Consider the following 27,621-nt stretch of genomic DNA (forward strand, 5'->3'; position numbering starts at 1 on the left):
GTGCTGTGCAGAAACAGGTTCTCTCCTAGGCTGTAGGGTAGGAACGTAAACTGGAACTGCTTTGGAGAGCAACTTGCATCAAAATTTAAAATACATTCACTTTGACCATGCACTCCTACAGTGACAATCAGACAAGTACACAAAGATTACACAAAGGCATTCATTTTAGGGTTGTTTATAATAAAGCTAAAATAACATGTTCATACTATGAGATACTATGAGATGGCACAGTCATCAGAAATGGCACAGGGACTTCCCTGCTGGTCCAGTGGTTAAGCCTCTGCATTTCCACTGCAGGGGGTGCTAGTTGGATCCCTGGTCGGGGAACTTAAAAAAAAAAAGGCACAGATCTGTACTTACAGTAAAGGATGCACAAACGGAGGGAAATGCAATTCACAAAACTGAAGGAATGATTCGTTTTGTAAACGAATTCCAGGAAGAGATGCTCACAAATATGTTGGATATGTGGTGACTGGCTTGTTTTTTCTATGTTTGGATTTTTATACCCATCACTTACTATGTTTAAAACAAAAATTTCAAGCTTCAATTTTAGGGAAAAAGTCACCAAAAACATAAATAGTAAATACTAACTTTATTATGGCATAAAGCTGTATTTTTATACATTAACTCAATTTTACAGTAAAAACACTTTATAACTGTAAAGAAACTGCTGCACAGATAGTTCCAACATAAAAATTGGTATTTTAAAAGTTCATTGAGTTGTTTGATACATAAACTGGAAAATATTTTCTCTGTAGAAAATAGTAAAAATGCTAACATTTCCCAGGCTAGCACAAGAAGCCCATTTAAACCGTACAGTAGCTGAATTATGCATTTATAAATATGGTTTGAATTCTGGGATCCAGGAGAAACTTTAGCTTCATTTACTAAAACAGCCATGTTGTCCTAAGTTGTGTAAAGTGAAATTCCCATTAATCTTCCCCCTTACTCTTGATTTATGCCTGATTATTTCTTCCTAAAGGACAAGTACAGTACACTGTCCTTTTAATCTACTTGATAAAGTAACCCATTCTTACCCAAACTTAAATGTTTTGGTTGTTATTTAAGTATGCTCAGCATCTCAGCAAAACCAGAATTTAATAAAACATGATCCACAAGGCACGAGTTATTGGTCAAATAGCTACCTCCCCTTGGCTCCCTCTGGCTTGATGGGAAACCACGAGAAGGTCAAGCGATAAAATTGTCAAGTGGATCAAGGAATAAAAGCCAAGAGAATTTGAGAACAGAGAAACATCCAGTCAGGATGCAAGGACAGAAATGAAGTCCAAACAGAAAAAGGATGCTGCCTCAAGAATCAAGGAGTTGAGTTGGTTACCTGAGCCCCTTACTGCAAAGGTGACTAAGAAGCAGTTGGATATAAAGACCCAGCCAGAGAAACCAGTGCCTATAAAGATTTCAGTTGTTCAAAATAATTAAATGAAAACAAGACAGGCCATGTATTTGAACTCCTCCTGTCAGTCACAGTTTATTTCCTGAGATTCCCAATACAGAATTTCTAGGAATTAAGGCAAGAAGACAATGTTATGTGTAAGCTCCTGCACAAGGTTTCCCAGAGAAATAATACTCGAGACCTCAGAGCAATATCGGGCCAGGGGCTATATTAAGTTCTTCAGTTCCCTCAAAGTAACAACTTAAAAATAACCATATAAAGTTTGTCTTAAAAGGAAGTCTCTAGGTAGCTGCAACCTATCAACAGAGTAGCAGTCTAATAAAGAGATCCTATATGTGGCTAAAGGAACTAGCCTTGAGAAACTAAGTTGGATCATTCTACCTAAAATTCCCAGCTTGCCCATTAGAAGTTTAACTCTAGAAACATTAATGACCCATTAAGTTTTCACCATTAAAAGAATGCTTTATCCCACACCTTCACTTGTTCTTTTCTTTGCTCTCAATACATATGTTTCCTTCTTGCATGTGGAATATATTTTCGGCGCTTTTTTTTGACTCTTCAGCCATGCAAATCTCTGACCCCTACTCCTTTAGTTCCTCCTTGGTAAATAATGTTAATCTTCCAATAGGAAGTGGAGTATGTTATCATCAAGCACCATTTATCCTGTCCCCTTACTTATGAAGAAAGTTACTGGGCCATGCGATACACTTGGAATTCCTTAAGGATACTTGCTTTCTAGTAAAATACTTCTATATGTACATATATATATTTTTTTAATCTGTGAAGAATTCACTGAAGCATGAATCACCTTGTATTGAGAAGCTAGTAATGTATCAAAATGCACATAACAATGGCTAATCTATATACTATCTCCTATCAAATGTATCACCACCTCCAAATCTAGAGCATATGCTGGCATAAACTGTGTTACATCCCAGCTGAGTTTGAATCTTGCTTCAAAACATTGCTCAGTATTAATTCTCAGAAGATACATTATAGGACCATAGGAGTAAATGTTAGGCAAGTGGCTGAGGAATACCAATTACAGAACAAAGCCTTGAGTGCTCAAAGTGCTTCTCCAGAAGCTGTTGCGTTCCCCATGGTATTTAGGAAGGACACTATTAAGAGACACCTCTAAGTATAAAGACAGGTCAACTTCACAAGTATCAGCAGATACATGCTTGATTTTATCTTATAGACACTGCATTAGAATATGTAATGAATTTACACACCTTTTCCAAAGGAATACCCGATACAGAAGTGGCAACAAAGTTATAAATGACAATGATCAGATGAAATAATTTAGATGAAGCTTGTCTCTCTCGATGAGATGGGGACTTGGTCAGGAAGGAAATACAATGTGCTTTTAACTTTGTATGAAAAATAACAGTTTCCTGTTGCTGAACATAGTTCTGTTTTTGCCACATAAATCCTCTACTTCAAATTACTGTCCCAATGCTTTACTGAAACTCCGCTTCTGGCCTTTGTTTTGGAATCTGTTACTTTTGTTGCCACCTCCGGATCGCTGTCCTCTGAAGCTTCTATTTCTTTCCCGCTGTCCCCTGAGACCTCGATTGCCTTCCCGCTGCCCCCTGAAGCTTCTGTTTCCTTCCCGCTGTCCCCTGAAGCTTCGATATCCTTCCCGTGGTCCTTCTAGCTCTGGTTGCTCTGTGGCCACAGAAAGCTGCCAGCGCCGTGAATCATGCCATTTTTCCTGTTGAGAGATGGTTTTCTTTTTATCTGCTTTGATTTTTACTGAATTTGGTTTTAAAAGGCATAAGAAAGATAACATTTTATCCCTTTTTCTAAAGAAAAACGTGACTGATAACCTGTGCTTAAAAGATCACTGGTCAAAAATAAAATAAGTTTCACTATGAGATATACCCTCATCAGTTACTCAATTCAATTACTACAGGGTATCCACAGCTGTCAGGTAGTGAAACATAAATATACTACTTGCAAACATATTTCTCACAGCAGTACGGAATAAAGACATAGCAATTTAAAATGTCTATATAAACCCCGTGTAACATACATGGGGTTTGTGAAAAAAGCTGGATATTGTTCACAATGCTGTAGAAAGGAAAAAAGGAAAACAGGCAGGCTGAATAAGAAAAATATTAGTATAAAAAGGGTAGGAGAAAAAATACTAAAATATAATTCTTAATTATTTTTAGTAAAGGGACTAGAGCTATTGTTTCCCTTTCTATTGTTCTATATTTTAAATAATAAATATTTTACTGTTTAGATATGTTAACTTCAAAATCTAAGAGAAAAGAATACCTGTACTTCTGTTACTGATGCAGTAGGGATATCAAAGCAAACACCCTAGAAATCAAAACAAATGCCAGTTAATTCACTTTGACAAGAATTATAAAATGCACCTTAAATGACTCCAAAAGACCAGGTATTATGTAAAAGAAACAACCCAAACAAACCAGGTATCCATTTTAGATAAACTTTAGACCAAGCCCCAACACATAATACCTCCCACCCAAAGCACAATAATAAAAAGGCAGGGATATTTTTTTAAAAGACTCAAAACTACTTAGAACTGACTAGAGATCATTCTTGGCTTTCACACTGTGCTAATCCTCACGGAGCTATTAGCTACATTTTATAGCTGAGGAAACAGGCTTGGAGAGGCTAACTCACTTGTCTAAGGCCCCACAGCTGGTAAAAGCAGCTTTTAAAAACCTGGTCAGTATGGCTCTTAAATATCCCTTCCACCCAACAGTTTACCCAATTATAACCACAGGTAGCATCAGGTACTGATGCCATTTGTGGGAATCTTCATTCACATATTTACTAAGTACTCAATACCAGGCAACTCATTGCAGTACAGAGACGTCTAGAAAAGTTTTGGCCCTTGACTCAGCCACCGTGTTCTTGAGGCTCTCAGTCAGTAAGCAAGCACAGCAAGGCAAAATTTACATGAATAAAGCTATACCTTAAGAACCGTGAAGTATACGTAGAGGTGCCCCCAACTCTGCCATTCGGCCAGGGGAAGCTTCACAAAGACTTAAGACCAAGTCATAAAGGATACCATGGAGATAAGAAATACTGTATAAACAGTGGATTGAGCATAAGGATGAAAGAAAGCAAGATGTACTCGGCATTGTTGGGAGTGGAGGGCATTGGTGAGGAGACAGAGATGAAGTTGGTAAGGAGGACAGAAGCCAGCTCGTGAAGAAGCTCCATGTGAAAGTTGGGACTTTATCCCATAGATTATGTGGAGTTGCTTAAGGAGGTGAAAACATGGTCAGACAAGCAATGAGTTGAAAATAAACCTGATATGGTTCACAAGCCAGTAGTTCTCCAAGTATAGTCCATGCACCCCTGGAACCCTGAGATTTTTTTGGGGGGAGGGTTTCCACAAAGTCAAAAATATTTTTATAATACTAAAATGTTCTGTCCTTTTCACTCTCATTAAGGGTAGAGGGGAGTTTACCAGACACTACATTACATGTGATATTGTTCAGATGACTAACAGAAAATGATATTCTTATGCTTTATTAGAATTTCAGTCTTCATTTCTAATACTCGAAATATCAATAGATATAACCCATCTAAACAAAAGCTTTTTGGTGTCCCCAACATTTGTTAAGAATGTAAAGAGGTCCTAAGACCAAAATGTATGAGAACTGCTGTGCTAGTCTGTGCCATTAACTGAGAGCAGGAGTCAGAAGAAAGAACACCAGGTTTGGAAGGCAAGATTTTATATTTTGAATTCAATTTTGAATAAGTTTGTATTAAGGTGCTTAATAAACCCGATCTGGGTGGAGATGTCAGGGAAGCAGCTGGATCTTCAAGTCTGGCACTTCATGCAAATAGTTCAGGTTACAGATACACAGAGAGTAGCTGTCAACGACTAAGTGGCAACTGAGGGTCATGGATGACAATGCCCAGAGAAGACTATATATAGAGTGAAAATGTGCAGCATCCCCATAGAACAGGGAGAAGCTACCGTACAGTGTTCTATTGCCAGCATGAAGCTAAGGAACCAAGGCGAGGTCACAAAAGAAGCCCCAGCCTTACCTGCTTTCCTTTGAGAAAGACCATTCCCTTCACTTTGGAATCAATATCCTCACCCAGTTGCTCTTTAAGTTCTTTCCAAGCATAACTAATATTCGGCATTTCAATTGAGCACTGCAAGATCATGGTCACAAAGCCCTATGGAAGAAAGGGGAACAAAGTTAAAGTCTCAGAAACAAAACATAAGTGGTAAGCACTTGTCCTCATGTTTCTGAAATAGTTATGGAAAAGCTCTTCCTAAAAGCATATGCCTCCCACCCCACCATTTTAGTACAAGTAAAACTGGGGAACTCTGAATAAGATTGGTGGACTGTGCTAGTGTTGGTATCCAGACTGTGACAGTACACTTTTGCAAAATGTCACCACTGGGGGAAACTGGCAAAGTGTACAAGGAATCTCTCTGTATGAACTCTTTTTTGTTTTTTTTTTGCAGTACGAGGGCCTCTCACTGTTGTGGCCTCTCCTGTTGCGGGGCACAGGCTCCGGACGCGCAGGCTCAGCGGCCATGGCTCACCGGCCCAGCCGCTGTGCGGCATGTGGGATCTTCCCAGACTGGGGCACGAACCCGTGGTCCCCTGCATCGGCAGGCGGACTCTCCACCACTGCGCCACCAGGGAAGCCCTCTGTATGCACTCTTAAAACTTTATGTGAACCTACAATTATCTCAACAATTTCAACTTAAAAAAAAAGCACCACCTTCTTAAGTTTCTAGGTATGCTGGCTAAATGTATCATATGCACTTACGTGTCCACATGATTGGGTTTTTTTAGGATGAAAAAACTTGACATATAATTCACATACCATAAAATTTGCCATTTTAATGTATAAAATTCAGAGGTTTTTTAGTATATTCACAAGATTTGCAATCATCACCACTATCTCAAATTCCAGAACATGTCATTATCCACCCCCTAACCCCAAACACAAAACCCCACATTCCCGTTAGCAGTCACTGCCATTCCCTCACTGCAACCACTAATCTACTTTCTGTCCCTATGGGCTTGTGTTTTTATATATATATCTCAACCTTCATGAAAAAGTTAAAACAACTGGAAGTTTCAATGGAACACTTCTGAATCCTGCTCAAACTCTAAATTATAAAGTGTCAGGAATTTGACAGGGACCCTTACCACATCTGAGTTGATCAAGGAGCGCTGGTCGACTGACGTGGCACCTGAAATATGGGCCAGGGCTGCTGCCAGGGCTTCCACGGCTCCCTTCTCCTCGATCAGCTTCTCGGCTGACTGCTTGAAGTGACCAATCGCAGTGGGAGGCACAGAATCCAAAAGCCTGTGGTTTGAGAATATATTTGTTCGGAGAAAGGACAGAAGAGGACAGATTTCATTTTCAAGACATCATCTCAAGATAAATCAGTATCTTTGAAACCAAATCTTGCATATGTCTAACATCATTTTGATGCAGTGTATAATACTTAGCATTTCTTTTGATCATGAACCCTCCCTCTCTATTTTTTAAATAAGGATCTCACATATTTATAATGGTAATTGTGGAAAGCACTCTAAAAATGTTGCTCAGACTCTGGTTCTGAAGCAAGGGATGTAGCTCACCACCTGGAAACATTTGGAAAACAGTTGGAACCTTTCTGGTTTTTATAATACCAACATCACTCACCTCCCAGGAATACACTGCACAACCAGGGATGCTAAACAGCTAAATATCCTTGCAAATCAAAAAAATGGGCAGAAGACCTAAATAGACACTTCTCCAAAGAAGACATATGCATTGCCAATAGGCACATGAACAAATGCTCAACAATGCCAATTACTAGAGAAATGCAAATCAAAACTACAGTGAGGTATCACCTCACAGTGGTCAGAAGGGCCATCATCGAAAAGTCTATATAAACAATAAATGCCGGAGAGGGTGTGGAGAAAAGAGGGTGTGGAGAAAAGAGGGTGTGGAGAAAAGGGAACCCTCCTACACTGTTCGTGGGAATGTAAATTGGTACAGCCACTGTGGAAAACAGTACAAAGGTTCCTTAAAAAACTAAAAATAGGGGCTTCCCTGGTGGCGCAGTGGTTGGGAGTCTGCCTGCCGATGCAGGGGACACAGGTGCGTGCCCCGGTCCGGGGGGGTCCTGCATGCTGCGGAGCGGCTGGCCCGTGAGCCATGGCCACCGAGCCTGCGCGTCTGGAGCCTGTGCTCCTCAACGGGAGAGGCCGCGACAGTGAGAGGCCCGAGTACCGCAAAAAAAAAAAAAAAAAAAAAAAAAGTACTACTGGTGAATTCTACCAAAAATGTAAGGAAAACAAACAAACAAACAAAAAAACTAACAATAGAAGTACCACATGATAGTTCCCACTGCTGGGCATATATCTGGAGAAAACTCTAATTCAAAAAGATACATGCACCCTAATGTTCCTAGAAGCACTACTGACAATAGCCAAGACATGGAAGCAACCTAAGTGTCCAGCAACAGATGACTGGATAAAGATGTGGTACATACATACAATGGAATTTTACTCAGCCATAAAAAAGAATGAAATATTGCCATTTGCAGCAACATGGATAGACCCAGAAATTATCATACAAATGAAGTTAAGCCACACAAAGACAAATTATATCACTTATATGTGGAATCTAAAAAGTAATGCAAATAAACCTATTTACAAAACAAATACATGCACTGATATAGAAAACAAACATGGTTACCAAAGGGGAAGGCTGGGGGTGGGGAGTGAGGGGTAGAAAGCATAAATTAGGAGTATGGAATTAACAGATACATACTACTATACATAAAATAAACAACAAAGATTTGCTATATGGCACAGGGAACTATGTTCAATGTCTTGTAATAACCTGTAATGGAAAAGAAATCTGCAAAATTATAAACACACACACACACACACACACCTGAATCACTTTGCTATATACCTGAAACTAATACAATATTGTAAATCAACTATAGTTCAATAAAAAATAATTAAATATTCTTCAACTTGTAGGACAATTGCACACACAAAAAATTTTCTTGCCCCCATGCCAGTAGCACCTCCAATGACACTCTTAATCTAATCCTCACCATCTAGACATTTACCATAACTTTTTCCTACACGATATGTAAGGTACAGTTACTTAAAATGCCCAAGACAAACCAAACTATTAATAGTGGTTTCCTCTGGTGAACAGGATTGGGTAGGGATGAATAGAAACAAGAGTTTTGTGTTGTTTTTTTTTTGGCGGTATGCGGGCCTCTCACTGTTGTGGCCTCTCCCGTTGCGGAGCACAGGCTCTGGACGCACAGGCTCAGCGGCCATGGCTCACGGGCCCAGCCGCACCACGGCATGTGGGATCTTCCCGGACCAGGACACGAACCCGTGTACCCTGCATCAGCAGGCGGACCCTCAACCACTGTGCCACCAGGGAAGCCCAAAACAAGAGTTTTTGTTTTCTAAGCACAGCCTATTTTTTAACAAGCAGGTTATCAATTTTTAAAGCAATGAATAAATAAATTTTAAAAGGCTAAATCCCATTACTGCATACAAACATGTAATAAATAGAGCAAGCAGTAAAACAGACCACAGCAGTGGTAGGGAACATACCTGATGGCATCTTTGCTAGAAGCTTTTATTATCTCTGTTGCAGAAGGAACACCTATTCTCTTAAATTTAATTCCCTATAAGAAAATGAACCATAACTTAATGTACAATGAGGCCATCAATTGTTTCTGTTGAGATTAGTATTCCCCCAATTTTTTAATATTTACCAAACATACCTGTTACATACTTAAAAGATAAACTTTTTATCTTATTAAGGTTTTAAATTTATAGAAAAGTTGCAAAGATAGTACACAGTTCTTGTCTACCTGCACCTATTACTTTGTTATTACTTTGGTACATTTGTCACAGCTAAAAAACCAACATTGTTACACTATTAACTGAACTCCAGAGTTCATTCGAATTTCACTAGTTTTTCTACTAATATCCTTTTCCTATTGATAGTCGACCCAGGACACCACATTACATTTAGTCAACATGTCTTCTTAGTCTTCTCTAATCTGTGGTAATTTGTCTTTCCTTGGTTTTCAAGACCTTGATAGTTCTAAAGTGTGCTGGTCAGGTATTCTGTAGAATGTCCCTCAATTTGTGAACAGCAGTTTTTTACATCCTTAGATTGCGGTTATGGATTTGGGGGGAAGATGATTGGTTTCATTACATCATATCAGGGGCACCTGCTTACCACTGATGTCGACCATGATCACCTGACCAGGTAGTGTTCGCCTGCTTTCTGCCCTGGAAAGTCCTCCCCCCTGACCCTACTCCACTCTTTGTAAGCAAGTCACTAAATACCGTCCACTGACGGTGAAGTGGGGAGATTAAGCTCCACCTCCCAGAGGAGGAAGTACCAGCATAAGAATTTCCTTACAAAACTCTTCTGTAAAGAAAATCAATGTCTTCTTTCCCATTTAAAAATTTATCCTTTTAACATATTCTCATCTTTTTGGTTTTCAAGCAATTCCTATAACCCCCTAAATCTACACTTAAGTATTTCTGGTGCGTTCACAGTGTATCTGAAAACTGTCTGAAAACCGCCTCTCAAATATAAAAAAGACCTCTTGTCATTATAAATATGAAGACAAAACCACTGCTTTCAAATGCAAAGTATTTAAAATGGGCTGTATATCATAGGACAATATATAAAACACATATTTAACCACAAGCTTTCAGTCATGGCCATGTGCTAGAAATAAAAATAATTTCAAGTTAATAAAAACTGAATAAAGAGACCAAAGACTGACTTTAAAACTCAACGTTTGCTGAGTGAAGGCTTAGAAAATAGTTTTACCGCTTTTTGTTCCACTTGGGCTAACTGATATTCTTCCTTGTGCTGATAAAAGCAGATGCAAATCCCAGTCCTTCCAGCTCTACCTGTTCGCCCAGAACGATGAATGTAGGACTCCACATCCTATTGAAGTAAAATACATCAGTGACAGTGAACAACAAAGAGAGACATAAACCTGAGTAGCCTAGGCAGAGGCAAGTGTGGTGGTTATAGGCGGGGGGCTGGGAGAGGCTCCCAAGCACTTCAATTTAAATTAAAGAACTGCAGGGACTTCCCTGGTGGTACAGTGTTTAAGAATATGCCTGCCAATGCAGGGGACATGGGTTCGAGCCCTGGTCCTGGAAGAGCCCACATGCCGCGGAGCAACTAAGCCTGTGAACCACAACTACTGAGCCCACATGACACAACTACTGAAGCTCATACGCATAGAGCCCGTGCTCCACAATGAGCAGCCTGCACACCGCAAGGAAGAGTAGCCCCTCCTCGCCAGAACTAGAGAAAAGCCTGCATGCAGCAACGAAGACCCAATGCAGCCAAAAATAAAATTAATTAACTAATTAATTAAAGAACTATAAAAAAATTTTAAAAACCTCTAGAAGAGTCATCCCTATTCTGTGGGTAAATCTGCAAAAAGCATTATCTAAATAGTACTGTCCAACAGAAACATATATGTAATTTTAATAGTCAACGTTCTAGTAATCATACTAAAAAGCTAAAAAAAGTTAATTTTGGGCTTCCCTGGTGGCGCAGTGGTTGAGAATCCGCCTGCCAATGCAGGGGACACGGGTTCGTGCCCCGGTCCGGGAAGATCCCACATGCCGCGGAGCGGCTGGGTCCGTGAGCCATGGCTGCTGAGCCTGCGCGTCTGGAGCCTATGCTCCGCAACGGGAGAGGACACAACAGTGAGAGGCCCGCGTATCCCCCCCAGAAAATTTAAAAAAATAGAAAAAAATTTAAAAAGTTAATTTTATTATTATTTAACCCAATATATCCACAAGTTTATCATTTCAGTATGCTATCTCTACAAAACAAGTTATCAATGAAATATTACATGTTCTTTTTCCATAAGTCTTCAAAATCCACTGTGCATAATAGAAAGTTTGAAATTTTTAAAACTCCACTGTATATTTTATACTTACAGCACACATGTCAATTCAGACGAGCTGCCTTTCAAGTGCTGAACAGTCCCATGTGGCTGTGGCCACCATACTGGACAGCACAGGTACACAGGCTATTTAAACAAGTCGCTGGCACACACGTATGGGACTTCCTTTACAAGAAACAGTGGCTTCGCAGTAATGTGTTTTTCCATCACTGTGAATGACATTAATCCTGAGGGATTTGCCACATTTGGGGGTAATGGTATCTTCACGCTTGAAGTGATGGGAACAAGTTCCTTCAGACTAACTTATATGTAAGTGAAGCACTGTCCACACTACATAAACTATGCTTCAGGGCCCTCTTTGGGCAGTTCCTATCATATACAAACCAAAGCAGTTTTAACTACAGAGGCTGTTAAATACAGGCCTTTTCTCCCTTCCCTGTCCTCTAGCTCACAAGTTTATCTACCCTACTACCACCCCATCTAAGTCTTACCTATCTTCAAAGTCTAGTTCAAAATTGCACTACCCCCACCATGCAGCCTTTCAGGACTCCCTCTGACCAGAAACTATCTTGCCAACCTCTGGCCACTCACTGCACTTCCCCTCAACTGTCAGTTCTAAGGAGGTTCATTCTATTTATTTATTTTATTTTAGTTATTTAATTAATTTACTTATTCTTTCATTTATTTAATTTTTGGTTGCGTTGGGTCTCCGTTGCTGTGCGGGCTTTTTTCTAGCTGTGGCAAGCGGGGGCTACTCTTCACTGTGGTGTGCAGGCTTATTGCAGTGGCTTCTCTTGTAGCACAGCATTGGCTCCAGGGACACAGGCTTCAGCAGTTGTGGCTCATGGGCTGCAGAGCACAGGCTCAGTAGTTGTGGCTCACGGGCCCAGTTGCTCCGTGGCACATGGGATCCTCCCGGACCAGGGCTCGAACCCGTCTCCTGCATTGGCAGGCGGACTTTCAATCACGGTGCCACCAGGAAAGCCCCAGGAGGTTCATTTTAAAATCACCCTTAGCAACATAACACCCAAGAGAAAGCTATTACTAATCACGGGAAAGGAAGAGATACAACTTCCAATTTGTTTTAGCACCCAAAAGAAACAACAAAGTAAAATCTAAGTGTAAAACACTTACCTTTGGTGGAGAACTCTGTACAACCAGATCAACCTCGGGGATGTCTAACCCACGTGCAGCAACATTGGTTGCAACCAAAACTCCAAAATCACCATTTCTAAAACCCTTCAGGGTGATTTCCCTTTGCTTCTGTGGAATGTCTCCATGTAATGACTGGGCATCCTGCCAAAGAAATAAGCTCAGTTAAGAACACCAGATCCTACAATACAGGTACTTTTAAAATCACCAATTAGGCCTATAAAGACATTCATATTTTGGTGACACTTCTGCTGAAAATAATACAAAGGGGAAAATGTGCCTTACATGGACAAGCCTCAAATTTCCAACCCTTGGTCATGAAATCAACTGTATCCAACTATAATTACAAGATAAAGAACACCAAACATGAGTGATCAAACCTACTTTGTCAGGGTAACATTGGGTTTGAGCTACCCTTTCTTCATCTGTGAGGTGAGATGGGCAGATCAGATGAGCGCTAAGTTGTATACTCTATTAATTGAAAGATACTTTCTCCCTAAAACGGAAGAGAGGGGAAGGACCAACCTGCCTTACAGACACATTCTGTGACAACTCCTGGGCTTCTTTTTTGGTTTCACAGAAGATGATAGTGCGCCCTTGATAACCACTGTACACTCGGATCACGTCCCCAATAACTGCTGCCCTTTGTGTCCAGTGGCACTTGATAGCCAGATGCTTAGGAAAGAAGGAAAAAAAAGATTATTTAGTAAAACCTAGTCAGAATCTAAAATCACCTGCTCAACCCTAATGATACTAGAAGCAATTGTTTAAGCCTGACTAGAGCAAACTTCTACCACCGTTTAGAGGAAAAAAACTAAACCCCTAAAGAAGAGAGCCCTTCCCCTTTCTCCAAAGAGCATCTGGCTTCTTTATCCATTTTCTGACCTAATACAGGTAATGTAGGAAAACAAATACCATTCCCTAGATCGCTACAAGAAACCACATAACTGACAGGGGAAAAGCCTCTGTGTTTTGTCCTTTTATCCACTTAAAAATGCAGTCAGTAGTCAGTTTCCGTACAGGTCTATTTCTTGGGTGCAACAAATTCACCTAGGTCCCAGACCCTAAGATAAAAACAGCTTCAACATAAACACTAGGATTCTCTGCTGCCCTCTAGTGTATAAACTCTAGGTGTAATGTCACTCTGCTTACTAATTCAGACAGAATAAGGTTCCAAAAGATTCTGCGATCAGGCTTCCAGATGATGAAATTTAGAAAACACAGATACCATATACAACTCAAATAGAAATATAACTTCACGTGGCTTTTCACATGGATTTAGTATTTATTTGGAAAAGAAGTTTGCTTTTGCCAGTCTTAATACTATCCAACAGGTAAAAAAATTTATATACAATTACTAATGCCAGCAACTGAATGAATCATTTACCTCTACAGTTATTGCCGTTTTCTGGGTCTTTTTACCAATCAGGTCCACTTGTTCATATGTAGATTTCATGTATTTCTTAGCAACATTATAAACCCAATGAGGGCAAGTTGCAGAAAAAAGCAATGTTTGGGGATTGTCTTCTGAATCTTTGCGGGAGAAAAAAAGGCAGTATGAATAAGTCAAACAAGCCTACACAGTATTTTACCTCACCCAATTCTTCCAGGGTCCATAAGCATTCTAAAGAAAACAGTTGAGGCCAAGCGAGGCATTGAGGACACAAAAATGCAAGACACGGACTTCCCTGGTGGCGCAGTGGTTAAGAATCTGCCTGCTTGGGCTTCCCTGGTGGCGCAGTGGTTGAGAATCCGCCTGCCGATGCAGGGGTCACGGGTTCGTGCCCTGGTCCGGGAAGATCCCACATGCCGCGGAGCAACTAAGCCCGTGAGCCATGGCCGCTAGGCCTGCGCGTCCGGAGCCTGTGCTCCGCAACGGGAGAGGCCACAGCAGTGAGAGGCCCGCATACCACAAAAAAAAAAAAAAAAAAAAGAATCTGCCTGCTAATGCAGGGGACATGGGTCAGATCCCTGGTCCAGGAAGATCCCACATGCCGCGGATCAACTAAGCCCGTGTACCACAACTACTAAGTCTGTGCTCTGGAGCCCGCGAGCCACAACTACTGAGCCCGCATGTCACAACTACTGAAGCCCGCATACCTAGAGCCCGTGCTCTACAAGAGAAGCCACTGCAATGAGAAGCCACGCACCACAATGAAGAGTAGTCCCCGCTCGCCATAACTAGAGAAAGCCCACACACAGCAACGAAGACCCAACACAGCCAAAAATAAATAAATAATTCTTTTTTTTTTTTAAATGCAAGACACGGAGGTACCCAATGGGCAAAGAAATGCTGCCTAAATAATTTATGTAGGGGGCTTCCCTGGTGGCACAGTGGTTGAGAGTCCGCCTGTCGATGCAGGGGACACGGGTTCGTGCCCCAGTCCAGGAAGATCCCACATGCCATGCCACGGAGTGGCCAGGCCCATGAGCCTGCGCGTCCAGAGCCTGTGTTCCACAATGGGAGAGGCCACAACAGTGAGGGGCCCGTGTAAAGCCAAAAAAATATATATATATATTATAAAGGATCCTTGAAATACCCAGAGTATTTTCAAGTTGTTTTGCTTTCTAACCATTGGCCTATATGAACCATGAGGGAAATCTGTCCTTTATAATGAGACCTACTAAGTGGAAAACAATTAATCAAGCCCAGTAAGCAACCAATTTAAATCACTAAGTAAATAATCTATAATAAACACCGGAACAGATTTTATACTCATCTATACTCCCCAGAATTTCATCAACACTTTAAGGTTAGAATTCTAGTCTATTCATCCTCTGAGGTCAGGTACTAAAAATAGCTCTCCAACCCCAATTTTTTTTAGTTTGCTCTTAGAATACCATTGCATTTTCATATATTTCAAATGGCAGTGTAACTGACAAAACCCTTCTGGAGAGCAAGCTGACAAAGTATATTCAAGAACATGAACTATTTATACCTTTCAATTTAGTAATTTCAATTCTGTAAATCTATCCTTAAGAACTGATGCCAAATACTGATTTTTTTATAAATTTATTTATTTATTTTTTTATTTTTTTATTTTTTTTTGTGTGGTATGCGGGCTTCACTGTTGTGGCCTCTCCCGTTGCGGAGCACAGGCTCCGGACACGCAGGCTCAGCGGCCATGGCTCACGGGCCCAGCCGCTCCGCGGCATGTGGGATCTTCCCAGACCGGGGCACAAACCCGTGTCCCCTGCATCGGCAGGCGGATTCTCAACCACTGCGCCACCAGGGAAGCCCTATTTTTTATTTTTATCTTTGGCTGCGTTGAGTCTTCATTGCTGTGCGTGGGCTTCCTCTGGTTGCAGAGAGCAGGGGCTACTCTTTGTTGCGGTGTGCGGGCTTCTCACTGCAGTGGCTTCTCTTGTTGCAGAGCACGAGCTCTATGTACGCGGGCTTCAGCAGTTGTGGCACGCGAGCTCTAGAGCGCAGGATCAGTAGTTGTGGCACACGGGTTTAGTTGCTCCACAGCATATGGGCTCTTCCCGAGCCAGGGCTCGAACCCATGTCCCCTGCATTGGCAGGCGCATTCTTAACCACTGTACCACCAGGGAAGCCCCCAAATACTGATGTTTGAAGAAAGCTGTCTACATAAAAATGTCTGCACGCAGATTTATATTATGTAAAACTTAAAATATGTAGAAGGATTAAATCATGGCACAAACAGTTCAGAGTTTTATATGTACAGTAGGATTACAGTTAACACACACACATACACACAATATCACAAATCAGGAAGAAATAAACCAAAAGCAAAGTATACCAAGCTGGTTTCTTTTATTTTCCCTATTGTAATTATGTGCAGTTGATGGGAAAAAAAATTTTTTTGGGCTGCGCTGAGCAGCATATGGGATCTTAGTTCCCCGATCAGGGATTGAACCCATGTCCCCTGCATTAGAAGCACAGTCTTAACCACTGGATCGCCAGGGAAGTCCTGGAAATTTTTTTTTAATTTAAGTTTTCCTGAATAACATAAGCCACCTGCCAACTTCCTAAGGCTTCATTTAACTTTCAGGAGATAGTTAATCACCACCCTTCCTCCAATCCCTTATACCAGTGCTTGAAAGTGGAGTTTACCTTTCTTGTATGCCACACATAAAATCTCTTCCACTTGATCAGCAAAGCCCATGTCCAACATCTGGTCAACTTCATCCAGGACAACATGCTTAAGTTTGGTGAGATCCAGCTTGCCATTCTGCAGGTGGTCTTTGATACGACCTGGTGTCCCAACCAGGATATCAATCCCATTCCGCATGCGTTCAACTATAAGAACACAAATGATAAAATGTGCTGTATTTTTAATTCCTTTTATTAATCTGGGATACCAAGTTAGATACATTTTTATTCTAAAATATTTATTAACTACAAGTACAAGGTAATATGTTAACTACTGAAGATAAAGACGCTCAAGGCACTCCTTGACCTGCTGGGGAAACGTGTAAGAAGTGACAGTCCAGTGTATTACATGACAAAACAGAAAAATGCACCAATGGGGGATGGTAGCACCAGGAAATAAATGATTTCCTTTGCTGGAGGAAGGTATCAAGATTTCACAAAGTGAAAAAGAATCTTAAAAGAAATGGGAACTTTCTATAAGGTAAGCAGGTATATGGAGAATGACAAGATAGAAGGGCAAATATTCCAAGAAGGTACAGAGATGTTCAGAAAAATGGAGTTCAATATAACTAGGATGAGATGGTAATGATGCAACTTTCTATTGGGTTGCTACTGCAGTCAAGAAACCTACTGCTAGGGAGGATTACTGGACTGAATGTCAATATTACGACATAGTATGAGTGTGTTTCATATTTGGTAACTGCAATCATTGTTGCTTTTGTTGTGGTCACCCATTTACAATACTTGCTGTCAGTTTATTTATCTCTTGTAAAAATAAAATACAGTGTGTGTGAATTGTGCGAAAAAAAAGAGTTTGTTTGTATAAGGATTACAATTTAAGTATAAATTAGAACAATTTAAATCAGGAGACCTAATGACTACTCTTTACCATAAAAAGAAATGAAATCAGTTAAATGTTAAAAAGAAATTATTGTTTCCAGACCTATGTATTATATGGAGCAGAAAGAACAAATGGAATAGTAACTTTACATATTATTATAAAACCTAAGAATAAAAAGGAAATAGCCTGTTCACCACATACTGGATTTAATAAGAAAAGGCAAGAATAAAGCAAGTAATACTTTGACACACCATGAGCTAAATTTTTAAATAATATACATTTTTTATAATAAGTTTTTTATATTAAAAAAAAAAGAGATCTACTGCTAGGCACTCTACTTACCCAGTTTCATCCTCACAATACCAATGCAGGGTGAGTTTAGCAACCCTACTTTATACATGAACAAACTAAAGTGCAAAAAAATCAAGCAACTTGAACTGAAAAATCACAGTTACTCTGTGAGCAGAGTTTAGATTCAGACCCAGGCCGTTCTGATGCCAAAGCCTATGTTAGTTCCACCAAAGCTGGAAAGAGATGATCACAAGCCTTGTGTGCCAATATTAAGATTTCTATTCTTATCTTTTCATATTATTTTTTAATTTTTATTTTATATTGGAGTATAGTTGATTTACAATGCTGTCTTAGTATCAGGTGTACAACAAAATGATTCAGTTATACATATATCTATTCTTTTTCAGATTCTTTTCCCATATAGGTTATTACAGAGTATTGAGTAGAGTTCCCTGTGCTATATAGGAGGTCCTTGTTGTTTATCTATTTTATATATAGTAGTGTGGACATGTTAATCCCAACCTCCTGATTTATTCAGCCCCCCTACCTTTCCCCTTTGGAAACCATAAGTTTGTTTTCTATGTCTGGGAGTCTGTTTTGTAAATAAGTTCATTTGTATCTTTTTTTTTTTTTTTTTTTTTTTTTTTTTTTTTTGTGGTACGCGGGCCTCTCACTGTTTTGGCCTCTCCCGTTGCGGAGCACAGGCTCCAGAGGCACAGGCCCAGCCGCTCCGCGGCACGTGGGATCTTCCCAGACAGGGGCACAAACCCGTGTCCCCTGCATCGGCAGGCGGACTCTCAACCACTGCGCCACCAGGTAAGCCCCACTTGTATCATTTTTTGAGATTCCATATATAAGTGATATCAGGTGATATTTGTCTTTGTCTGTCTTACTTCACTTAGTATGATAATCTCTAGTTGCATCCATGTTGCTGCAAACGGCATTCATTCTTTTTTATGGCTGAGTAATATTCCATTGTATAGATCCACATCTTCTTTACCCATTCATCTGTCCAATGCTAAAACTTTTAAAATGCTTACATCCCTTCCCAAATTACATATCTACTCTACAAAATAAAGCTTTAAGGTCTTGAACTGGGAAGTAATGGAATACTACAGCAGGGGCTATAAGATTTGGCCCTTAGGACCAGAAAAAAAAGAAAGCCTGTCTACAGTAAAAAGAGGCAGAGACCCAAGGTCCCTGAAAGATAAAAATAACCTTGAATTCTGACTTTCTAGTTCCTGGACTCTATCCTCTTGTGCTCAGTAAAGTACCATCGCAGCCTTTAGATAAACGCAGATAAATAATACAAAAGTCCTAAGAACCGCATACAGGATTTGATACATCATCATGCAGGACCATGTGCTTGACCACCTTTACACAAAAATGACAAAAGAAAACCACCATAAATGACTAGATCAGGTAGGTAAAGCCAGATGTCAAGGTCAGAAGAAATCCAACCAGGGCACCCAACAGTAGATGGCATTTTCCTTCCCTCACATTGGATTTACTTACTTTGTCCTCCGTAGGGAGTTCCACCATAAAAACAAGCCACTGCCAGCTTTTTTGTGATGTCGCTGAAGTCTCTGCTTACTTGACTTGCCAACTCCCTTGTGGGTGTAAGAACCAGTACCTGAAAAGGAAAAACTAATAATGGAATCCAAAGTATTATGCAGTATTTGTTTCTTAACAAATCTGGAATGCACCAGGAGGTTCAACTCATCCTAATAATTATTTTCAAAACATCTATTATATGCATTGCAATACACTGTGGTGTGGGAGAATAGTAAATATAATATGGTTTCTGACAAATCTACCCACTAGAAAAGCTTGTGATCTTACCAATCAAGAGAAATAGGTACTCTAGGATGGTTGCACACAGCAAGCTGGAGGAATTGGGATAAGTTTCATGGAGCTGCTAGTACTTAAGGAACAGCATTCCAGGAAAAGAACAACTTGAGCAAGGACTAATACTGCTGATGATAATTTCAGCTAATATTTGAGCTTTTACTATGTGTCAGGAGCTAATAAATGCTTAATATGCATTATTTTTATTTAATTCTCACAAGTTACCTACAACTGTACTGTACAATTGTATTATAATACCTCCAATAACATACAACAGATCTCTAAAACCAGAAGGCAAGCCTGGATTTAAATTCAGGTAGCCAGACTACAAAACCTAGAGTCTGAACCTCTGCACTACACTGAATCTGAAGTAGAATGGAAGTCAGAAGAGTAAGGCAGGGCCAACATGGTGAGGGGCTTTGAATCCTAAAGCAGTTAACAGGACACATAACACACAACCACTACAGATCCTCAAATAGGCTAACAGCATGAAACAAGTATGATTTAAGAACAACTTAGCGGGCTTCCCTGGTGGCACAGTGGGTAAGAATCCGCCTGCCAATGCAGGGGACACGGGTTCAAGCCCTGGTCCGGGAAGATCCCCCATGCCGTGGAGCAACTAAGCCCGTGCGCCACAACTACTGAGCCTGCGCTCTAGAGGCTGGGAGCCACAACTACTGAGCTCGCGTGCTGCAACTACTGAAGCCCGCATGCCTAGAGCCTGTGCTCTGCAACAAGAGAAGCCACTGCAATGAGAAGCCGAAAAGAAAAAAGAAAACAAAAAAACAAAACAAAACAAAACTTAGTAGGGGCTTCCCTGGTGGCACAGTGGTTAAGAATCCACCCGCCAATGCAGGGGACATGGGTTCGAGCCCTGGTCCGGGAAGATCCCACATGCCACAGAGCAACTGAGCCCATGCGCCACAACTACCGAACCTGTGCTCTAGAGCCCGCAAGCCACAACTACTGAGCCCGTGTGCCACAACTACTGAAGCCCGTGTGTCTAGAGCCCGTGCTCCGCAACAAGAGAAGCCACTGCAATGAGAAGCCCACTCACCACAAAGAACGAGTAGCCCCTGCTCACTGCAACTAAAGAAAGCCTGCGTGCAGCAACGAAGACCCAACACGGCCAAAAAATAAAAATAAATAAATAAAGAAAGAACAACTTAGTATATCCATCCAACAGATATTTACTGAACATCCACTATGTGCCAGGCACTATTCCAGGGGCTAGAATAATTATACTCCTCCTATTCAGGCATCTCTATTAAAAATGCTTTCTCCATTTTAGGCAAAACCTGACCAAACCTGTGAGCCCCAGGGACATCTAAGAGTCTGAAAGAAATATGCAAGCATTAATAATACAGATGATTACAACCATGGGGGCAGATTACAATATTTAAACATATAAGGTTTGTAGTCAACATTCTTAAAAGAATTATCCTGGTTTACCTTCAGATAAAGATCTCCAGTAAATACCAGAAAAAGGCCTTAAGGAGAACCCAATAAAAAACAATAGGGTAGGGCTTCCCTGGTGGCGCAGTGGTTGAGAGTCCGCCTGCCAATGCAGGGGATACAGGTTTGTGCCCAGGTCTGGGAAGATCCCACATGCCGCGGAGCGGCTGGGCCCGTGAGCCATAGCCACTGAGCCTGCGTGTCCGGAGCCTGTGCTCCGCAACGGGAGAGGCCACGACAGTGAGAGGCCCACGTACAGCAAAAAAAAAAAAACCCCAAAAAACAAAAAACAATAATAGGGTATGTAAATGATGCTCAAGCAATGTCTCTTCCTGTGCAGACTTGGAACCCCTAAGGACTGCATTAAAGATATTTACCTGAGGGGCACGGCCTCTCTTCCGGTCTTGCAGTTCTCCCTTAAGTTTCTCAACCAAAGGGATAGCAAAGGAGAATGTCTTCCCAGTTCCTGTCCGTGCCTGTGCAATCAAGTCCTTCCCACTATAGACGTGGTGAAACGTCTTTGCTTGTATAGGAAACAGGAAGGTCACTCCACGGGCTGTGAACAAATGAACCATGTTATCTGACACTGCAATTCTTAAAGTCCCAGCCATACTGGAGAATGAAAGCATAGCCACGCTTCTGGTCTTGCATAATTATGGAATTCTACATTCTGGTCCCATCTACAAAGTCAAGTTCAAATATATTCTGGCAAGAATCTGCTTGAATAAAAGATATCAATAAACTTTAAAGCACCAAATTATAGTAAACACTTATTATTTTAAGAGATTGAGCCCCTTGTCACAAAATCTCATCCAAAGGCCAGTATAAGCCTGCAAATCAGGTGTTTTTGCTGTCTGACTGCCACACCTGATTCAGAAAACACCTAAGTTGGGCATTTGTGACTTGCTACCTGGTTCACAGGCACTATGCTAAGATGAGTTCTGAGTCAGGCTGGTATCATTAACCTAGAGATGCCTCAAGAAGTGGAAGAAGGTAAAAAAGAAAATACCAACATGGTATCAATTATTTAATTTCACCAGCACTATCAGTCATTACACTTCTGAATATACATATTGTATTGAACACATTTTAATCACTCGTTTAAGAGGTAGCAAAGGCCATCACTAGTTTAGTCCTATACCAAATATACAAATCTACTTCATTATATGGTTGCATATATCATCCCCCAATAAGAACATGTCCCAGTTCATCTCATCAAAAACAGTGGAGTGCTTCCAAATAATATGTTCTAACATTATACAATATTTCTAAGAACATTACCTTTGAGAAGTTTAATAGTTTCTTCAGATATGGGAAAATTAGAGAAAGCTCCTTCTTTTTGCTCCACAGTTATTTCCTGTCAAGTAAAGGGCCACAGAAAGAAATCAGTAACTTTACCCCTACAAGCTAAATACAGAAAGCCTTCTGAGAAAAACTATTCTAAAACATTTCTTCTAAATCAACCAAAAAGACACAAAAACGTTGGTAGGTAAATAAAGATCTGAAAAGGAAATAGATCATAGTAATATGTAAAATCCTAACAAAAGAAAAGTTTGTAGCAAATATATACAGCACATATATACCATGTGTAGCTAGTGAAAACACATTCAGACTTAACTAAGAACTTTTCCACAATCATTCCAAACGAACAATACACTGTTCAACAGGTTATTAACCCCTTCCCATAGCAACATCTTTCATATATACATCCATAGAAAATAAGGAACATTTTATGACAAAATGATCACATTGGCACTATTTGATTATAAACAATCTGAATGCCCAACAGAGAAATAATTAAGTGAATTTCTAAACATTTATATGATGTATTATGTAACCATTTAAAATACTTAATATTTAAAAGTGGGGAAAATGCCTATATAAAAATATAGGCAAGATAAGAAAAGGCAAACTACAATATTGCATATAGTACAATCATAATCTGATTTTAAAAAGCTGTATATATTTTTTATAATCAGGAAAAATTTTTAAATGCTTATCATGACCTATGGCAAAGAGAAAATTATTTATTCAATTTAGGATTTTTCTTTGATGACCAAGTTTCTGAAAGATAGCAGTATTAGCTTCCAAAGGGACATTTAAGTATCTTATTCAACTCAAGTTAGTTTATGGCCTATACAAAAAGACTTATGCAATCAAGCAAACACCTTTTCAGTGGTTCCACTTAATCATGATTAGGTAAAACCCCTCACAGGGAAACTGGAGCATATTTGCCTAACCAGATCCCTCCTGTTGATTTCTGACTTGCAAATAAGGAGACCATGTGTGGAGAGAAGACTTTCTCAAAACTTAAACAGATCTGCTCAGTTGCAAAGGAGGCATTCTAACACTGCAGTTTTTAAGATGAAGTCTCACCCTGCAGCTCAAGGGACAGCCCCCCCATGAAGTGCTGACACATTAAATTTCCTCCCAATTATTAAATAATTCGTTTAATAATAATTACATACTGAAACAACATCGAAAGATACATTCTACATATTAAAATGCCACTTTACCTGCTCTAACTCACTGTTACTTTCTTCACTGGCAGCTTCCTTGGAGTCGGAGTCAGGTCCAGAATGAGGGAATCCATTCTTCAGGCTGGGGCTTTTCTCTCCAATTTCTCCATTCATTTCTTTTTCTTTCTTCATCTTCTTGGACTTAGGCGCACCCAAGTCATCCTCAGAAGGCTCCTCATTTTTTATTAGTTTTTTGGTTTTAGAAGAAACAACTGTCTTTTCACAGGGCTCCTTTGATTTTTTCGCACTTTTGGTTTTAGGAGAAATAATGTCATCTTGAGATGGCTCCTCTTTCTTTTTTGCCTTTTTGGACTTAGGAGAACTCATGTCAGCCTCAGAAGGCCCTGCTTTCTTTTTAACCTTTTTAGCTTTGGGGGAAATCGTTTCTTCCTTTTCTTCTGCTGCCTCTTCAGTCTTATTAGATTTTCGCTTCTCTTTTTTACCTTTCTAATAAATCGATAAAGACAATACAAACAATGAACAAAACATTGATACATTTGTATAATATATCTATTCTGCATTAATTCAAGATCACATAATTATGAAGAATACAATTTGGGGGCATTTTTCAACATGTGTACTTTCATCGTGCAATAAGGCAAAAATCAAACGGTATGTTTTTTAATACCATTTCTTGGCTATATGGAAAGAAGAATATATCAATAACTTCATTAGCTTGGAAAAGAACACGCTTCTTGGTAACTATTCAATTCATGGTGGTCAAACAAGCTGTAAAGTCAATTTTTCATATGGGACTTGGGGTGGCTCATGGGATGTTCCAACATATTGTAAACTACACACACTACAGGAAGTGATCAAGAACAATTTAACTTAATTCTGGTAGAGTAATAAGACCATGTATATCCAAAGATGGATGGTGTTAAGTAGATTTCTTTCTCTGCTAGAATTCCTCTACAAGTAAGACAGGAATTCATAATATCTGCCTTGCTAATCTCACAAACGCAAATAAATTTACATAAAGACATGTTATGAACCAAAAAGTTATAAAAACCCACAGTCCAACACCCCATGTGTAAAAAAGGTGTACCTAATTTAAAGGGACAAACAAAGTGCACAAGTTACAAGAAAACGGAATGGGTGAAACCTCAAAACCAAACCAGATTATGGCTCCTACTTGAAATGTCTGACCCTCTCCAATTTTTCATATTTCTGAAAACTTAATATAACTGAAAACGTGTTTTACCCTCTGTTAAGACCTCTGTGGCAGAGCCTCAGGCCAACTAGTTAGTATGGGGACTACTTCATTGAGCTACTATTACAGTCTGCCTCCATGAAACTTCAGGCCTGGCCTCTGCTCTTAAATCATGGATGAACGATTATCTCTCCCATATGACCCATCCTTCAGACATCTGAAAAACAATCTGGTCCACCTCATCCCAAGACTTCAATTCTTCCATCCCTTGGTTCCACCAATCAGTGGATTTCCAATCCCGGTGGTCTCCTTTGGAATACAATGGAGTTTGTTGGTCATGTCCCTTCTAATTTCAGTATCTCCCAACAGAACACGTCGACTAATGCAAGGCAGGTAAAACCAAGACCACTTCCTCCCCACGTGTGGGGACAAGTCTGTGCTACCTCGGCTTCCTACAACAGCAAAATATTCCTTGCCAGAAACAGCAAGGAAAAAACATTCTAAGTCACGTACAACACAAGTTCAGGGACAATCTTTGTTCTCACTGACCTCATCTCAAAACACACTCAGTCACAAGTTAAATCGCTATCTCAGGAAGTAACAGCAAGGAGGCAGACAGCTATCGAGGTAACTTAAGACTACCGCACACTGGCGGCCTATATAAAAAATATGGTGTGCAGTTATCACAACATGTCTACATTTCCACGGGAAATATGGCCAATAAACCTTAGGCGCAATTGAACTACTTTATCGTCTAAGGGCCGTTTCCAAAAATACTGTACTCCCACTACTAGGGTAAAAAAAAATGTCACCGCGGACGCCGCACACGTGTGCGGATAGCTTTATGGGCTCGCCAGTTTAGTCGAAAGCCGGTAGGTCTGAGTCTGGGCCAAAACGTGGGGGCTAACCATTACCGTCCTACTCTGTGCACCGGGTGCGGGACGCCCAGACTCAGGGACCATGTGGGACACCCGGCCCGCTCTCCAGTTCCGATCCGCGCGGACCTCTGGGCAGCGCGCCCACCGCCCGCGGAGAGCACCGAGCACCCCCCACCCACCCCCGGGCGCCCCTTGGTCGAAACTCCCTCGGGTCTCGGGACTAGCCGGCTACGCGCGGCGCGCCACACGCCCCCAGCCTGGGCCCCTCCTCTTACCGGCCGGCCCCCACCCCATCCCGTCTTGCCACAAGTCCCTCGACCCCCGGCGGTACCTTCTCATTTTGCTTTCGCGGCATCTCCACTTTCGCCATGGCCGTGTCCGACTCCAAATCAGCGTCACTAAGAAGTTTCCCCGGCATCACTCAGGACAAACAGAATAGGCCGACCGCTCTCGTCTACCGCGTGGAAAGAAAGAGAAAGCCCAGCTTTCTCTTTAGCCCACCCAGCTTTCGTCACTTCCGGTAGCAAAGCGTATCCTGCGGAAGCGGAAAGTGCCGAGAGGCGGAGGCGCACATGGTAGCTGCACGGTAGCTGCTACTCTAGGTGGCTGGATTCACTGAATTAGCTGAGTAAGGCACCTGGACTAGAAGGCAGCTACAGAAGGGTAGGAAACCCAGAGGCTGGCTTTATTCTCGTTCACACTCTGCCCAGATTCTCGCTAGCCCCGGCCTGATAAATGAAGCTTTGTAGTTGGTTTTGAATAGCGCTTCAGTGCTTTATATTAGATTGCTGTCTTTTGTAAGGTCCTTTCACTCGCAGACTCGCGAGATGTGTATTCTTGATCATCTTGTGGAGACGTCGACAGTTGAAAGGAGACACCCAGACTCAGAAGCCTGGTTAAGAACTAGAGGTCGGGTGGGTCTGGTCATTCATTTATGCGTGCACTCAACACACATCTCCTGAGTATTCACCGTGTCAGATGTGAGAAACAAGGTTAGGATCCAGCACAGAAGCTTGTCTTCTATAACCTTTATGGGCTTCTAGGAGACTGACGAGTGTCAGTTGTTTTGAAGGCACGGAGAGGCACCTAAGCCGGCCTTGGGACCTGTAGAAAGGATCCCCAAACCACGTAGACCTCTATTAGAAAATACAGGGGCTCTTAGTCTTGAAGAATTTGGACATATACTAATTCAAGCGGTTGAGGGAAAGTGGTTCGTTGAATGATGTATGACAATATCGCTAAACTTTCTGTGAAGAACAAGTTAGGAAAAGAATTGGGAGCCAGTGCTTTATAAAATCGTTTTTTAAAACGGGTTGAGGGCTTCCCTGGTGGCGCAGTGGTTGAGAGTCCGCCTGCCGATGCAGGGGACACGGGTTCGTGCCCAGGTCTGGGAGGATCCCACATGCCGCGGTGCGGGTGGACCCGTGAGCCATGGCCGCTGAGCCTGCGCGTCCGGAGCCTGTGTTTCGCAACGGGAGGGGCCGCAGCGGTGAGAGGCCCGCGTACCGTAAAAAATAAAAAAAAAAAAAGGGTTGAAATCTTGCCTGGCTTTGAAAACCTGCACCATTTGCTCTGTGATTTTGGACACATCACAAATGTGTGTATTTCTTAACCTGAACCTGAGTTTTTTATGCATAATGGGGATAAGAAAACCTACTTATCAGTTGACAAAATTAAGCAAGATAATGAATGAAAAAGGTTGAGCACTGCCTGGCACACAGAGCACAATAAATAAGAGCTATTAAAACTCATAGGGGGAACTATACTCAATACTTTGTAATAACCTATGAGAAAAGAATCTGAAAAAAAATACATAACTGAATCACTAACCTAAACTAACACATTGTAAATCAACTATACTTCAATAAAAAAAAATAAAATAAAACCGTGGGGGAAAAAAAACCTCATAGGTACGTCAAGGCTTTTAGAAAGACAATTCAAAATGTAATCATTTTATGACAGGAAAATACTGGAAGTTCTATTTCTGTATTTCATAAGATTAGTTTCTACTGC

The 27,621-nt window shown here is 40.9% G+C and overlaps 2 protein-coding genes across 2 annotated transcripts in view; one reads left to right on the top strand and one right to left on the bottom strand.

The window, feature by feature from the left end:
- The window catches only part of TYSND1 (trypsin like peroxisomal matrix peptidase 1), a 1,185,869-nt gene that overhangs the window by 987,512 nt on the left and 170,736 nt on the right, over nt 1-27,621 (top strand). The gene's annotated exons all lie outside the window — the stretch shown is intronic.
- On the bottom strand, nt 1,461-26,142 carry DDX21 (DExD-box helicase 21). Its single transcript, XM_059052680.2, has 15 exons — nt 25,940-26,142; nt 23,575-24,024; nt 22,340-22,415; nt 21,436-21,614; nt 19,271-19,388; nt 16,585-16,770; nt 13,894-14,039; nt 13,032-13,181; nt 12,489-12,650; nt 10,253-10,372; nt 9,010-9,083; nt 6,577-6,736; nt 5,450-5,584; nt 3,695-3,739; nt 1,461-3,125 (listed from the first exon to the last, which is right to left on the bottom strand). Exons 1-15 carry the CDS (start codon nt 26,024-26,026, stop codon nt 2,856-2,858), a joined length of 2,358 nt encoding a protein of 785 aa, XP_058908663.1. The 5' UTR covers nt 26,027-26,142; the 3' UTR covers nt 1,461-2,855.

Source organism: Kogia breviceps, chromosome 2 (genome assembly GCF_026419965.1).
Source record: "Kogia breviceps isolate mKogBre1 chromosome 2, mKogBre1 haplotype 1, whole genome shotgun sequence".
Lineage (NCBI taxonomy): Eukaryota > Metazoa > Chordata > Mammalia > Artiodactyla > Physeteridae > Kogia > Kogia breviceps.

What these genes read in the sequence shown, in the direction of transcription:
- DDX21 (XM_059052680.2), bottom strand. Translation starts at nt 26,026, where the DNA reads ATGCCGGGGAAACTTCTTAGTGACGCTGATTTGGAGTCGGACACGGCC. An exon ending in AGAGAGGCCGTGCCCCTCAG is followed by an intron (nt 19,389 to 21,435) that starts GTAAATATCTTT and finishes TTTCCTTTTCAG; the next exon opens with GTACTGGTTCTTACACCCAC. An exon ending in CATCAGTAACAGAAGTACAG is followed by an intron (nt 3,126 to 3,694) that starts GTATTCTTTTCT and finishes ATCTCTCAACAG; the next exon opens with GAAAAATGGCATGATTCACG.